The 14,121-nt window shown below is 50.6% G+C and overlaps 1 protein-coding gene across 1 annotated transcript in view; it reads left to right on the forward strand.

Annotated features, from left to right (window-relative positions):
• The window catches only part of LOC119097302 (balbiani ring protein 3), a 64,786-nt gene that overhangs the window by 30,539 nt on the left and 20,126 nt on the right, over nucleotides 1-14,121 (forward strand). The window contains exons 14-16 of the mRNA XM_037220350.1: nucleotides 2,329-2,409; nucleotides 2,763-2,792; nucleotides 13,721-13,954. Of these exons, the coding sequence (XP_037076245.1) occupies nucleotides 2,329-2,409; nucleotides 2,763-2,792; nucleotides 13,721-13,954 (345 nt within the window). The remainder of the gene's footprint in view (nucleotides 1-2,328; nucleotides 2,410-2,762; nucleotides 2,793-13,720; nucleotides 13,955-14,121) is intronic.

Below are 14,121 nucleotides of genomic sequence, written 5' to 3' on the forward strand. Positions count from 1 at the left end.
TAAGTCTGGTGACGAAGCGGACCGCTGAATGGCCAGTGGGTCCACAACAGCTAGACCAGCTCTCAGATGACCAGAAGGACCCCCGAACAATCAGAGGCGTTCATTGGTGACCGGATGAATCCTGGGCGGCTAATGAAGCCCCTGATCAGTCAGAGGGAACAACACGAGGCAGGGGCTCCTCAAAGGCCCCCTCAGTGCCCAGAATGACTTCGAGCAGCTCGAGCGACCCTTGAGCAGGCAAGGGGTCTCTGAGCATCTGGGTGGTCCGAGCAGTAATTGCGAACCCTGAGTGGTCAGAGAGACCCTGAGTAGTTTCTGGGTCCTCCGAGTGTCCAAAAAGCGTCAGTGATGGGACAGGAGGCCCTAGGTAACTGGGAGGTTCCTTATGCGGCCAGGGTGCCCCTGATGGACAGGAATGGTGCGAGGCCTCCAGAATGGCACGCTCAGCGGCCAGAGGGGCCCAAAACGGCCAGGTGAGACCTCTTGAGGAGCCGGCTGAAGCTAGTGCGCCAAATAAGCTTCTGCATTGGCAGAGCAACTCTTTTTTGAAGCTCGACGTTTAATGCCGACATTTTTCTTTGCCTCGTGCTATCCAAAAAGCAGCCCTCCCATGAGGTCTCTGGATCTACCAGATCCTCAACTTTGGACAGTCTGCAACCCCAAAGTCTAGAGTTTCCGGGACCGCGGAGGAGGGGGGGGGGGGGGTCTGGATCCCCGAGCACACGGAATCTCCAGACATGCTCCATACCTAAAGCAACCTGGATAAGGATTAACGAGCAATGGGAAACAGTTTAAGATGATTGACCGTTTATCAAGCCACAGCTGTCACGCTGGTTGCTTAAAATGTGGCGAAAGGCCCAGGATGAACTCATAAATCCTTGACTTATTTTTTACGTGTGACCTTGGGACAAAACGGCCTCGGGATGTAAAGGTCAACGGGTTCAAGTCCGCCTTTACGGCACCGTTGCAGATAATCATACCATGACACGGATGTCCATTGCCGACGCATGCATGCATAGATGACCTTTTGGCAACGGCATAATTTTGCTTTCTAAGACATATATGTAGGGATAATGGACACTAATCGAGTGTTGTATACCAAGCAAATCCTTTTATCAAGCATGCAAACTCTTGGCATTTGGTATCCTTATTCCAAGCTGAGCAAAAAGCTCCCGAACAACCGTACGATAGGGAGACTGCTGTTTTTCGCTGCAAACTGGGTATGAATCCGCACTGTAGTACTGAAAACGCTGGCACAACCAATACTGCTGGGTACTAAAACCACGAGTTCAGGCACGGCATGGACAAAACTATAGCTTCTACTGATGACCACTAGATGGCGGACGACTGGCACGCGACCAAATCCACAGCCGCCCACACCTCCGCCAGTCGCGTAGGCAAATCACGACACAGGCAACTGCAACACCCTTAATCATTTTAGTCGCTCTCGCTTGTTGTAGCGGACCCCTAAAATACTTACGACAGTGAACATTGAACCCGCCATCGCTTCCCCATCGCATCGCATCGCAGTGCCTCACAACTCAAGCGATGGGCTGGCGATGGTCCGCTCTGGTTAGACTCCCTGACGCTGGAGTTCTTGTGTCCTGAAAATGCTTGTGCAGAGTTTTGGGATTCAGGAAAGAACACTATTGCTGAATATAATATAATATTACATGACATAACATATGATGTCCAGAGTGGACGCTCTTGCAACCGTTCGGGGTCAACACTGCTACCAATCTCTACAGCGCGCCTGGACCCTCCGTCAGAGATTGTGCAGGTGCAGGGGAAGGGGTGGGAGGGGTTGGGGACTCCCATCCACGGTGGTCGGTGGACTGGCTCTTGGCTCATGACAGCGCTATGTTCCGGTAATGATGAGCTGTTTGAGGATATTGAATGAAGCGAAGAATGAGCATGAGAGGGTGAATGAAACAAATGTTCATGCAATGGCTGGGGCCTTCCACGACATTTACCCTCGTTGGTGTAATGTGAGTGCAGATGCTGTGGACGTTGCCGACGCTAATTGCACTTAGTACAGTTCCCGACCAAAGAAAAACTCTCCTCCCTTTCGGCCCTTGGATAGTTTCTGAACCATCCCTTTTTCCATCGCGTGCGCCTGTTCGACCTAGCTCGGGCTGACACGAGCATTGTAATGCTCGGAGGAGCTATCGCTCGGGCATGCCCGTATTATTTCCCAAATTATTCATGCATATATATATATATATATACATATATATATATATATATATATATATATATATATATATATATATATATGCGATATAAGGCGGACTGCATGCATATCATAACTAAAGTCATCTTTCTCAGAACGGGAGTCCTGCGCCACCAAGATCTGCGCCCCGGGAGAGGATTGTTACGAAGAGGAAGATGGTGCAATTTGCATTCAGAGTGAGCAAAATAATCGACAAGTGTGCGCAATAAGCTATTGATACGATGCAAATAAATTGAACAGTTAGTCATGGCACATGCTTTAAAATGTTATGTTTATCGCCCGTTTTGCCTGTTTCAGTGATTTGCACATAATGCTTACTTGTGCAGGCCTTGCCATTGCAGCAGTCATATATACGACAATCAATGCCTAAGTTTATTCAATCTTACTAATTTGAGTTGTGCGTACAATGCTGGAAGTGAATTAGCATGGATGACATACTACGAAATGTCTGATATCCTCACGTCTTAGCCACAACTAGTTGCTTCACATGTTTTGTCACACAAATCAGTAAAGCATGCTTCGTTTTCAGATTACGTCGCTGAGGGATCAGTCAATACAGGTAAGTCATTATGGTGGGTGTGGCACGCAAACATGCAAATATTATTTCTTAATTGCATGAAATCGCCTGCTCAAATGGTAGGTTTGCTAAAGTGATTTTTTTTCACCAATGTAACACTGCGTAGCGTTAGGATGATTAAACATATTCTCCTTCAATCCGCTGAATGCGCTCCAAATTTTACGCCTCATTATTGTACGTTCCCACCACATATCCCGTGAACCAAGCGGGTTTCAAACTGCACGAGCCCATCGTAGCAAGCAGAACGTTTATATGCCCCCCCCCCATGCTTGTTAAAATGAACAAACGCTCGCCCAAATTCACCAAAGTCACAGCCAAAGCTATGTTTTGGGAGGATGTCTGGTCCGCGCCCCCGAATGGCTTTTGTGAGCTGGTATCTGCTTGTGAGCTGAGTCTTGCAATTAGCAGAGCAGTGATTCCTGAGGAGTGCGGCCTCAGGTCGGGTCAGGTCAGATCAGATCATAGCCCAGCGGCGGGTCAGGTCACGGTCACGTGACTCAGGTGGTGGTCATGTGACCTCAATCGGACGCCACCACCCGGACGATGCGAGCAGTGCAGCCGGCGTGTGATGATGCAAAATTGGTGGATGTAGCTAGATCTAACGAAGAACGTGCACTTTCCTCAAGTGAACGGGAAAACGAAAAGGTGTGGGATTGTGGTACATAACCATTCTAAAATGCAATGAATTAACACAACTTTATTTTCCTGCGTAAATCAAAGCGTATAATTCCTTTGAATTACGAACTTCATACCAGTTTTTCACGCTTGCCGAAAGGTTTCAATAAAAATCCCGTGAAAACGTTTCTCGTCTATTCATTGACTGATTCATTCGTCGATCGGCACAAATCCAATGTAAGATTCGAGGGCGTTTTCCGAGCCAAAGCTTTGCGTTAAGATTCTGAGTTGCATTTTTTGTCACGCGGTGTCGGGCTAAGCTTCCTACGGCGACTAAACAAAATCCGCCATGCGGCTTTTGTGACAATTATTCCATTCATGAATAATGCATCATGCGAGTTTGAAGACAGGCTTAGCAAGGTCTTCAAAGTCAGCATGATAGTGAGGACTGCTATTTCAATACTTAGCACCTGGGGCGTGGCCAGCAATGCGAAGGGTGGCGACGGGGGGGGGGGGGGGGGGGGGCGGGGGATGTAACCACTGGCAATACACCTGCGCACTGCGAACAGACTAGGAGATCCCTCCCCTCCCCCTAAAAAAACCTTAAAGGTACAAAACCTAGCGTCATAATGAGCTAGCGATGTTGGTTTGTCTTGGAGTCTTAAGCAATTGTTGCCGCTGCACACCATGCGTATTCACTCGACTATCGCTTAGTCTTGTTACAATCCTATGGCTGTTGGGCTCTACATGCAGGTGCGCATACTGGTGTCTATAAGCTCGGAACCAAATTAGCCGTCGTGATCGCCAAATTCCGGAATTTTATTGAAAAGGGTCGTGGTGAAAACCAGCGCTCATTCTTGCCGGGAGAGGGGGGGGGGGGGGGGGCGGTGAAAGCCGCATCGGTCCACCCCTAGTCTGAGCCACTAGTTAGTATTACATATTGAAATTTCATCCCCCAAACGTGGCGGCCGCGTCGTCCAAGCTTCACCAGGCACATCAGGCCAGCACTTGTTACCAAATGGACCCTGTGGATATCTGTGTATATCCGATCAGCGTCTTCTGGGTGCGGCCCGGTGAGTCAGCCGATACCCCCGCCCAGACCTTCGCATAGTCGCCGTTCGTCGGTCATGCACCGCTCCCTGTCAACGGAAGGGGCCTGGCCGCCGCGCAAGGAAATGCCTCCGTATCAGCCGGGCGGTGCGGGACACCGTCGGTGACCCTGACGCGCCATCCAACGCTGCTCTCCGCCCCGGGGCCTCCACGGATCCCTTGTTACGGCTCCTGGTACGGGCTCGGACGTGATGCTGCCGTGTGGAGATGGCGAACGTCAGGGCGGCAACCGCCAGTAGGAGCGTGCGAATTTCCGGCTGTGGTTTGGACGGCCATTTCATGGAACATGGAACATGGTTTGGACATTTCATGGAACGGCCTCCCGGGCCCAATGTGGCGTAGCGCAGGTCTATGCGCTCATCACAGGTGTAGTAGCGGGTACGCACGAGGCTTCCGGTAATCTCCCCGACCGGCCAAGCTTGACCTGGCTGGGTGTTTCTCAGGATAAAGTCCGGTTTTCTGGCATAGCAGGTGTTTCGCCTGGTTACTCAACGCCTGCATGCGAGTTGTGTTAATTCCGGGAACTATTAGCTTAGCGTCGCAGTTAGACGGTAAGGGTCAGTTTCTGCTTACATTCGAGACGGCCGCTGCTTGTGTTTTAGTGCAGACGGTAAAGTTTTAAGTAGAATTTCTCGCTCTGGTCTATTCATGACGCAACGAGACAAATAATCTCGCCACTTTTCTTCTGGAACAAATTTATAAATTTTTTTACCATTTTCTAGTAGCGGCTGATCTTTGCGGGAAAGACCTCAACCTTTGCAGCAAATAGAGATTAGCCCAGAACCGTTCGGTCATCACAACAATCACCACGCCATGACTGTGTACATTGCCAAGACATGAGGCTGTTTGGATCTGCATGGATGCATGAGTCGGCGCAAGCAACTGTATTGGTCTATTGATTCAACGCGTGAGTTGCAGAAAACACCTGCTCTTTGTGCAGAACGGTCTTAGATGTCATGGTGCACACCCAGCGGCGAATCTTGGGCGTGCCGTAGGTTGTTTACGCTTCAGAGATGGGCGCAAAACACCGTGGGCAATGAATGGGATAGCAAGCAAGGCGGTGGAGCATACTAAGCGTGGTATCTTCTTCATAAGCTGCTTGAAATGGGCTCCGGGGCTTTGAATGCTTTGAATGCGCCATGCCTCATCGTAACGTGAGAGTGCGTTGAAGGTTTGAATTGTATTTCACTTTTCTGGACAGAGTTCCTTTCTAAACTTAGGTAGGCATATTCTGCCGTCTATATTTGTGTTCTAGTGTTGGCTGCTTATCTCATTAATGTTCCCGTCACAGAATATCGGCAAAGTTGACCAATATCACGCGGGAACAAATGAAGACCACATAGATAATGGTGCATAATTTACGTTTTTCATGCATTTTTAAGCGACTGAAGACAAGTTGCTCGTGGAGTCTCGTCAAAGGCACGCTCAGTTAAACAGATGAGCCATGCCAATTGCACTCCTGTTCCGGGTGCCTCCTGCCTTAACCTGAGGCACTGGAATGAGCACACCACTCCGCGATCCGACCCAACACGGGGACAGGCCTCCTGCTTAGACCTAGGGCTGTCGAATAAGCACATCACCTCGTGCTCCGACCCCACACGGGCATAAGCCTCCTGCCTTGACCTGAGGCCAAAATGAGCACATCACCCCATGATCCGACCCCACACGGGCATACGGTCCCTGCCTTGGCCTGCGCCCATCACAGGCTGCCCAAAACAGCAGCCCCTAGCGTCTCAGCACCCCATGCTCGTACCGTTCCCACGGCGTGTCAGTATATCACTGCACACCGCGTCCGGCAACGCCACTTTCGTCACAGGGGGCACCGGCTCCGATGACGTCACGGCGCCGGGCGAGGGGGATGGGGAGCGGGGGTTATAAAAAGGAGGCGGACATGACGACCGGCGCAGTCGCCAGTGTCAGTCCAGTCCGGTCAGCCGCGCGCGCGGGGGTCGTGGAGGGCGTGGTGGCACCATGAACTCGGTCGCAGCCCTCGCCTGTGTCGCCGCCCTGGTGGCCGTCGGACTCGGCGCGGACGCGGATGTGTTCTCGATTCACGTGCCGAGCGAGCCCAGTGGTCTTTATGGGCTGCCGCCGACGCGCGCGTCCCCTTCGACGTCGTCCCGTCCCGATCCGACCCCCCAGCACAGTCAGCAGGATCAAGAGCCGCGCACCCCCCTGACATCCCGCTTCAGGGGTCCCCCACGGGGACAGAGCAGGGCTTTCCGCTCCAGGCGCCCGGGACGGGGACGCGGCAGGGAGGGGATGAGAGGCCCCGCTCCGTCTCTACGCGTTGCTTCCCAGTCCAGGGACTTCCCACGGGTAGACGTGAGTAGGATTGAGGGGAATCGGCAGGTATCTGGGCTGTCCCCAGCCGTTACCAGACGCTCCCGGGGCCCTGCTCGAGGTCACACGGGTGGGGGCTCTTCAGTTTTAGCTCAATCCTTATCCGTTTCCCCATCGAAGGGTTTATCACAGGAACCGATCAGGACGGGTCAGAGCGAGGCGTCTGTGTCCACTTCAATATCCCCCACGCCTTCATCTCGAAGCCAGTCGCGAGGGACAAGGAGGTTTAACCCAAACAGATCGTCTCTTTCTACACGGATCGCCTTTGCAAACTCACAATTGATGAGACATTCTCGCGAACGTAACCACGTTTCTCTAAATAGCGGCCCAAATACCTCCCCAACCCCCAACTTTAACTCCTCTCCAAGAGTCACTTCTCGCGGACACACCAGTAGCACCCTCACCTCCGCGTCCGCCGGATCGCATACCTCTTCCTCCCACTCGCCGGGAGCCCGGCAGCGGGGGCACTCGCGCGTCTCCTCGGTCAGCGTCCAGCCGCTGTCCCCTCTGCCCCAGTCGATCGCCGCTCTCCTCACCGCCGCGAGAGCGGACCGGGCACGCGCCGCGAACCCGGGCCCCGTTCCTCTCCAGCTGACACTGCAGCCTCCGCCCCGCTCCGCCTCCGGAGGCTTTTCGTCGCAAGCTCCGGCCGTCGAGCCCGCCGAGCTCGTCCCGTTCGTGTTCGCCGCCTCGGTTCGCTCTGCCGGCGAAGTCCTGCAGCCCTCGGGCGCGCCGCTCGGCGGCCGCGAGCCGCCGCCGGCTTCGGTCAGGGCCGGCGGCGGCTCCTCCGAGACGTCGGCCCAGCCCAGGCCCGTCTCCATCTTCTTTGAGGACATGCACTACAAGAACAAGGCGGCAGAGATGGGCTTCTGCGAGTCGTACTGTGGGAGCGGCCTGCGGTTCACAGGTAGGCCAACCCGGCTGGGTTCAATGGAACTGAACCTGCTAAGAAGGAATTCTGGGAGACGTGCGCAGAATGTTTGGTGTCTCCTCTAAAGCCAAATGTTGGCGTTTTACTTCCAGTCTGTCCAAGCGTATTGGAATGCACGGGGAGAATCAGAGTGCTGCTTAGTTCAGCAGAGGGAATGTGTGTGGGATCATGTTTAAACGACACATCCGATATCGCAACATTTACTAAATTATTGCATGTTAAAGCTCTCCATTCAGCGATTTTGTATTAGTCGGAATATATAAACGTGATCGATCCTGATACGACATATCGTGCTCATGAGCGCTGCTGGTGGATGCCCGTCAGAAAAGTCTCACCTAACCTTGGTTTAGTGATGACATGTCCATGATGCATGCTCGCTTCAGATCAGGTAAAGAAAGTACATTATCTAGTTTGATGCCAGATTATCACATATATTGTGATGCCGTTTTTTGTTTTTCTTCATGCAGACATGTATAATTCCGACATCATTGCACTAACCGATGGAGGGATTTAAAGAGACCGTTCATTCCGAGCTGTGCCTTCAAAAAGTTGCAGCCCAGCTACGTCAAAGTCAACGACTGGAGAGGACGATCACTGGACTGGAATAAACCCTGCGCTATTATGTCAAGTGCATTTCGGAAGTGCTAGCATTTGCCTTAATATACACACTTGCTCACGTTCAATGCAAGACAGTATGATGTTGAGAGGGGCACCTTTAGTGACATGTTATTGAAAGTTACATCTAAGATATACTTAAACGGAGTGACAAAAAAGACCACACACGTTGGCGCTGGCTACGTAAATTGGTCAGGTAGCGCTATTTTGCTGGACACCTGACTCTTCACATTAATCACTAATGCAATGCTCATGATCAGCATTGCTCCCAGCACTCGCAGCCTCCTTGTTTCGCTGCATCTGGTGAGAATTACAGTATGACGCACCGGCAGGCCTGAAGGAGCCCAAGCAGCGCCGTTTGCAGGCACTTAGTAAGTCTCCTACTCGGGGTTGCGGTTGTGGGACCCATTGAATTGTACTCTACGTGCTGCACAGTTTCCGTACTGACAGATATACTTGTGGGCTTCACTTACTTGCTTCTGAGATCATCGTTGCAATTTAGATGATTCTGATGACGAAGGGAGAAGCGAAAATGTTTTTGTAGCACGTGGTGAAGCAAAGCTATTCTCGCTTTCTTAATAGTTTGTAGTTTTGGCGAATTACCTTCTTGATGGTCCGTTCGTCTTGCTTTCATGCCGGTGTCATGGTCTGTTCTGCTATAAAAGCCGAGTTTCGGCGCTGCCATTCGATTTTCTGATGGTTATGGTTATGGTTATGGATAGTCATGGTCAATTTGCCCTGGTTATGTCATGGTGATGTTAGCCAGTCCCCTTGCTTGTTTTATCGTATTTGCTTGATTCTATGCCTATGTTATCCACGTAGAAACAAGATGAACAGGCCATCAAAAGGCTAAAAGTCTGTCCACCGGAGTTTGAAACACTCAACAAACCAGGAACGGGATCATCCATATATTATGTGCTCAGAGGCGAAATGATGGTTGTAATAATGATGGAGTGCAACCGATGCATAACAACGGGGAAGGCCAGGAGGTCTCCGCTTCCACACACAAGGGTGTGTGGGAGCGGAGAAAATAATGTTGTGCTTAAAGTAGGGGAGGGAGGAGGGTTGCACACCATATGTAACTTTTGAAAATGCTTTAAAACCTTAAAGCCGGATACCTTTGGCTTTATCTCATACCACATTTCCTCTGGTCTTTGTTTCGCACCTCTAGTTCAGCTAAGCGCGAAACGGACATTATGTTTTCGGGACTTCGCGCTTAAAGCAGCGCAACCATCGGAAATTTTACCCAACGTGAGCAACGCGTACCCAGGAGCGGAGTTCAGAATGACAAAAAACACCGCAAATTTTTGGACGATCCCAGCAGCTCGGATTCATCGCACAGTACAAAATCCATTCCGCTTCTTCTCTCGTCAGGACCCGTGCAAATTGCCACTTTGACTCCACCCCACCGGGAAACAACTCAATGTAGTAAACAGGCTTACCTAAGTGCGGGACGTAAGCAGCCCGTACGGGCCGCTGCAGTGGGTCACACAACTGCAACTCTGAGCAGCAGGCTGACGACGCACTTACAAAACTGCGCCCCTAAATATTGTTTTAGGGAAGCGAGGGCATAATTCTTTTACTGATTGGGGAGAGGGGGCGGGGGGGGGGAAGGGGGCGAGGGATGCGAGGCTCCGACAAAAGATGCGTGCCGTGAATATGCAATTTTCAAAGGAGCTGACTCTATGCTTTCTAGGATATTTGTTTCAATAAACAAAATCTTTAAAAATCTAGGAACTAGTCCCATAGTTGAAAAGTATGGTAGTGATTGGCAGCAAGAAATACCTAAAATGATAGGATTTTTGTTGCATTGAATTTTCCTGTTTTCTCTTTCTGGTAAGAATCAAGCCGAACAGATTGAGGCGGGGTTGAGGGGGAAGGGTAAGCCAATATTTGGTAGGCCAAGCTCAACAAAGATACTCACAAAACAGCACAAATCGACACCCCTGAACGGAACGCTACAACTAGCTGTGACATAAGGCCAACTGGTATCTAAACCCGTTACTCGTTCCCAATGCAGAAAAAGAAGTCTGCAGGCGCTGGGAGGCAGTGTTGATCAGGAACACTGCACCGGCGAGCACTGTGCAGAGCCGGGGACCAGCATATTAGCGCTGTGTAGAATTCTTTCAGCAGCTTGCGTTCACCTATATATCTCTCGTCAATCTACTTATGTGTGTCTTGGCTATAACGTCAAACGATTTGCCGCTGAAGGCGAACCCATCAGGTGTTAATGCACGTGACCTCACCTGCTGGTACATTTTGCTTGCGTTTGTGCGAACGGTGCCTGCCAGCTCAACTTATTTCCTAAACTTTGGAAATGTCTACGACGACTGGAATGTAAAAATTGACGGGTATTACGACGAATGAACCTTTATTTTCGATGGCATTTTTTCAGTGCGAAACCCTGCAGGCATCATTTGCGAACATCACCGTACCATAAAGTATATTCACAGTAACAATGAATGCGTTAGCACAACATCTACACAATTTGGCACAAGCTGTAGCTCCAGCTGGTTACCCCCGCTGCCTAATCCACGCTGTAAGCCGTAGCTGGCGAGGCAAGCAGTGACGGAAGCTGTACTGGGGTTGCGGCGGTGGGGCAAGATCCTTCGGCGAGTAGAACATCTCATGTCTTGGTTCCGGGTGTCTTTCTCACGAATGCAATCAGTCACTATGAGTGAAAGCATCTGCCACTTATGTATGTCTTCGTAACTCGTATTGCCCACCTGCAAAAGCATGCGTCTTACCAGTGGTTTTAAATGACAGCTATAAATTTTGGAACTGTATGATGACGCCAGCAATGCTTACTGTGCAAAATATTTATAACGACCAATACAGCATAGGCCAAACGGGTCTCGGAGTCAGCCAACTGGCACCTTCGTTACTCCAGGGAATCGGTCCGACTTGATCCGACCTGACCTGACTTGAGCCAGCCCATCCTGGCGCGGTCCAGTTATCCCTGACCCTGCTCGGTACAGCTGGACTAAATTTTGAGAGGCCTATTTCTTCGAAATTTCTGACTTCACCGCCGCACAGTTTTGCACGGCAAGTAGCAAAATGATTGACAAGTTGTGCTGAATTGTTTCGAGACGCGCTTATGCATTTTACCTATTTGGTCAAGCGCATTTCCCTGTAACGCTGCTTATGACCACATACATTCTTTTGATATGGGGGAACATACAACTTACAGTCTTGTAAAACTTTGCAGAAAAGTGCTACATGTGCACAAGTGTAGCTACAAGCCTAACAAGCAAAAAGTTCCAGTTACAAATGTAACATGCGAGTGTCGGAACCTTGGTGTATAGTGTACAATGTCTAGACCTTGGAAATCCGGAGTCGCAGTAACACTAGACCAACACGATTTAACAGGGGAGATAACGTGACTTGGTACAAACCTGCGCGCTTGCGCATTTAGCTGGCAGGCGGCAACGCAACCCGAATATCTACCACATATCTACCAGTGTGGGCAATTGGTTTGGGTTGGATCTTTCCAGTTAGTGCAGGTAAATGCCTGAAAATGATTGCGCGGTGTGGGTGAGGGCAGGGGATACACGCTACGTTTCCAGCTCAACACCTTACGTAGAGCAACAAGTGGTCAGCCGGGAGGCAGACAACAGCGCCTTCTAAGTTTTACCAAATACTGTACGCTGGGGTCTAAAACGAAGGATATTTGTCTGATCCATGAAAACCACACAGGAAAACAGCCCAACCCACTGTGACTAATACCCACGAAAAGCGTATCAGTTTTGTGGTTGTTTGGTCACAGACAAGGGAAAAATAAATCAGCCGATGTGATTTACGTATTAAGACAACAATAGTGAGCCCATTTGCCTACCAGGGTGCCACGAAGACTAACTTTCCAATGCATGCATAAACCCATTGTTATGGGCTCAGAAAAACACCTGCCTCATGAAGTTTGAGTTTTCGTATCATGTACATCATTCGAGACCTAATCCTCATCATTCATCTCACGATTAGAGCGCCATTTGTCATTACCTCGCTCGTCATGCTGTTAAAGGGGTCTCTACCAACGACGCAACGTTACTGAACGAGTCGGCCATCTGAATTTACGCTTCCTGTAAGCCATAGCCTTAGCCATAGCCAAGTTATGTAAATTATTAGGCCTCAGAAACCCCCCGATGAACACGGCTGACATATAACATGTCACGTAAAAGGAGACACGGCGTGTTGTATAACTGAGCGCATGCCTTTGCGCCGAGCCCATTGTTGTGTCACAGGAGCTGTGTTATCCAAGGTGTCTGTCTAAACATTGTTTACGCTAAGGATGACATCGGTATTTGAGAAATGGATGGCTATTATTCCAGCTCAGGAAGTTCCTTTCCAGTCCTGCCCGTTGAAGTTAGCAGAACCTGCGTGACAACATTTGCATTGTTCGCAACGGCACAACCGTGGGATAATCGTGCATTCGCACGCACCGTTTATTCACGAGAATCTCGAGAACAGAAACAAAGAAGTAGCATACTGCAGCGTTCGATCGACAGAACAATGACGCTTTGCATTCCTACATCGATGATTCATCGTGCTTTTGGACACCTTGGGTGATTTAGGCTGTAAGCTAGAGACCGTTTCACATGGCCTTGGAAGGCATGCAACTGTCGGCACTGGGCTACGCTGGACCTTGAGTATTCAGCTAGCACATTTGAAAGCGAAATTTACACTGTTTTCCTCATTACGACAACATCCTTACAGAGCCCAGAGTTGTAGCTGGCAAATGCGAAGGTTGCCTCTACAGCTAAAAGTCAACTATTCCACGCGCATGATGACGCCCATTTAGAATTCCAGTGGATGGACAGCTGGAAGGACATCGCCTTACTGTAGTAGAATGGCAGCTAGTGAAGTAGCTGGAATGTTCAAATGTAGCCTGTGATAAGTAGTAGTGAAAGACTTCTTATACTATTAGAATATTTCTGCCATTTCTTTTATTGGCAGCTACGACGAAAGGAGACTGTTTCTTCCTCCATGTTAATGCTCCCACCCCTCCCCACCGATCTCCTGTTCCGACCATCATCCCCTCCCCACTGATCACCCCGTCTGACTCCGGCCCTCCCCACTGGTCTCTCCATCTGACTGCGGCCCTCCTCACCGACCGCCTGTGTGACTCTTCCCCTTCTCACTGATCTCCCCATCTAACTCGGCCCCCGCACTGACCCCTGTGTGACTCCTCCCCTCCCCACCGACCCCCCGTATGAACTACGCCCCTCCCCATTGATTTACCCGTCCAACGCGACCCCCCTCACCGACCCCCTGTCTGACTCCACCCCCCCCCCCTCCGCAGAGGTCAAGGCCGGCAAGTGTCCGGCCATCCAGCCGGGCTCGTACCGGGGCGACTGCAAGGACACGTGCAAGTATGACTCCGAGTGTCCCAAACAGCAGCGCTGCTGCAACAACGGCTGCGCCAACGCCTGCCTCGATCCCGACTTCAGGAAGTCGTGCGACGACGTTAACTGTCCGGACGGCTACGCCTGCCTCGATAAGGACAAGCTGAAGGATGCCTTCTGTGTCAATACTAGTAAGTGCGGATACTGAGGTGTGCAGATCTTCGTTGTTTCAGCGTTTGTAGAGGATGTTCTTCATGTTTGGCCGCGCTTTCACGTTATGAAATAGTTTTGGGTCCCTTATGTATGCAACATGTTCCCTATTCATCCTAATCAAATAATACTGTGGAATACCGGCGTC

This window comes from Pollicipes pollicipes, unplaced genomic scaffold, assembly GCF_011947565.3.
Source record: "Pollicipes pollicipes isolate AB1234 unplaced genomic scaffold, Ppol_2.1 Scaffold_4295;HRSCAF=5057_pilon_pilon_pilon, whole genome shotgun sequence".
Classification (NCBI taxonomy): Eukaryota; Metazoa; Arthropoda; class Thecostraca; order Pollicipedomorpha; family Pollicipedidae; genus Pollicipes; species Pollicipes pollicipes.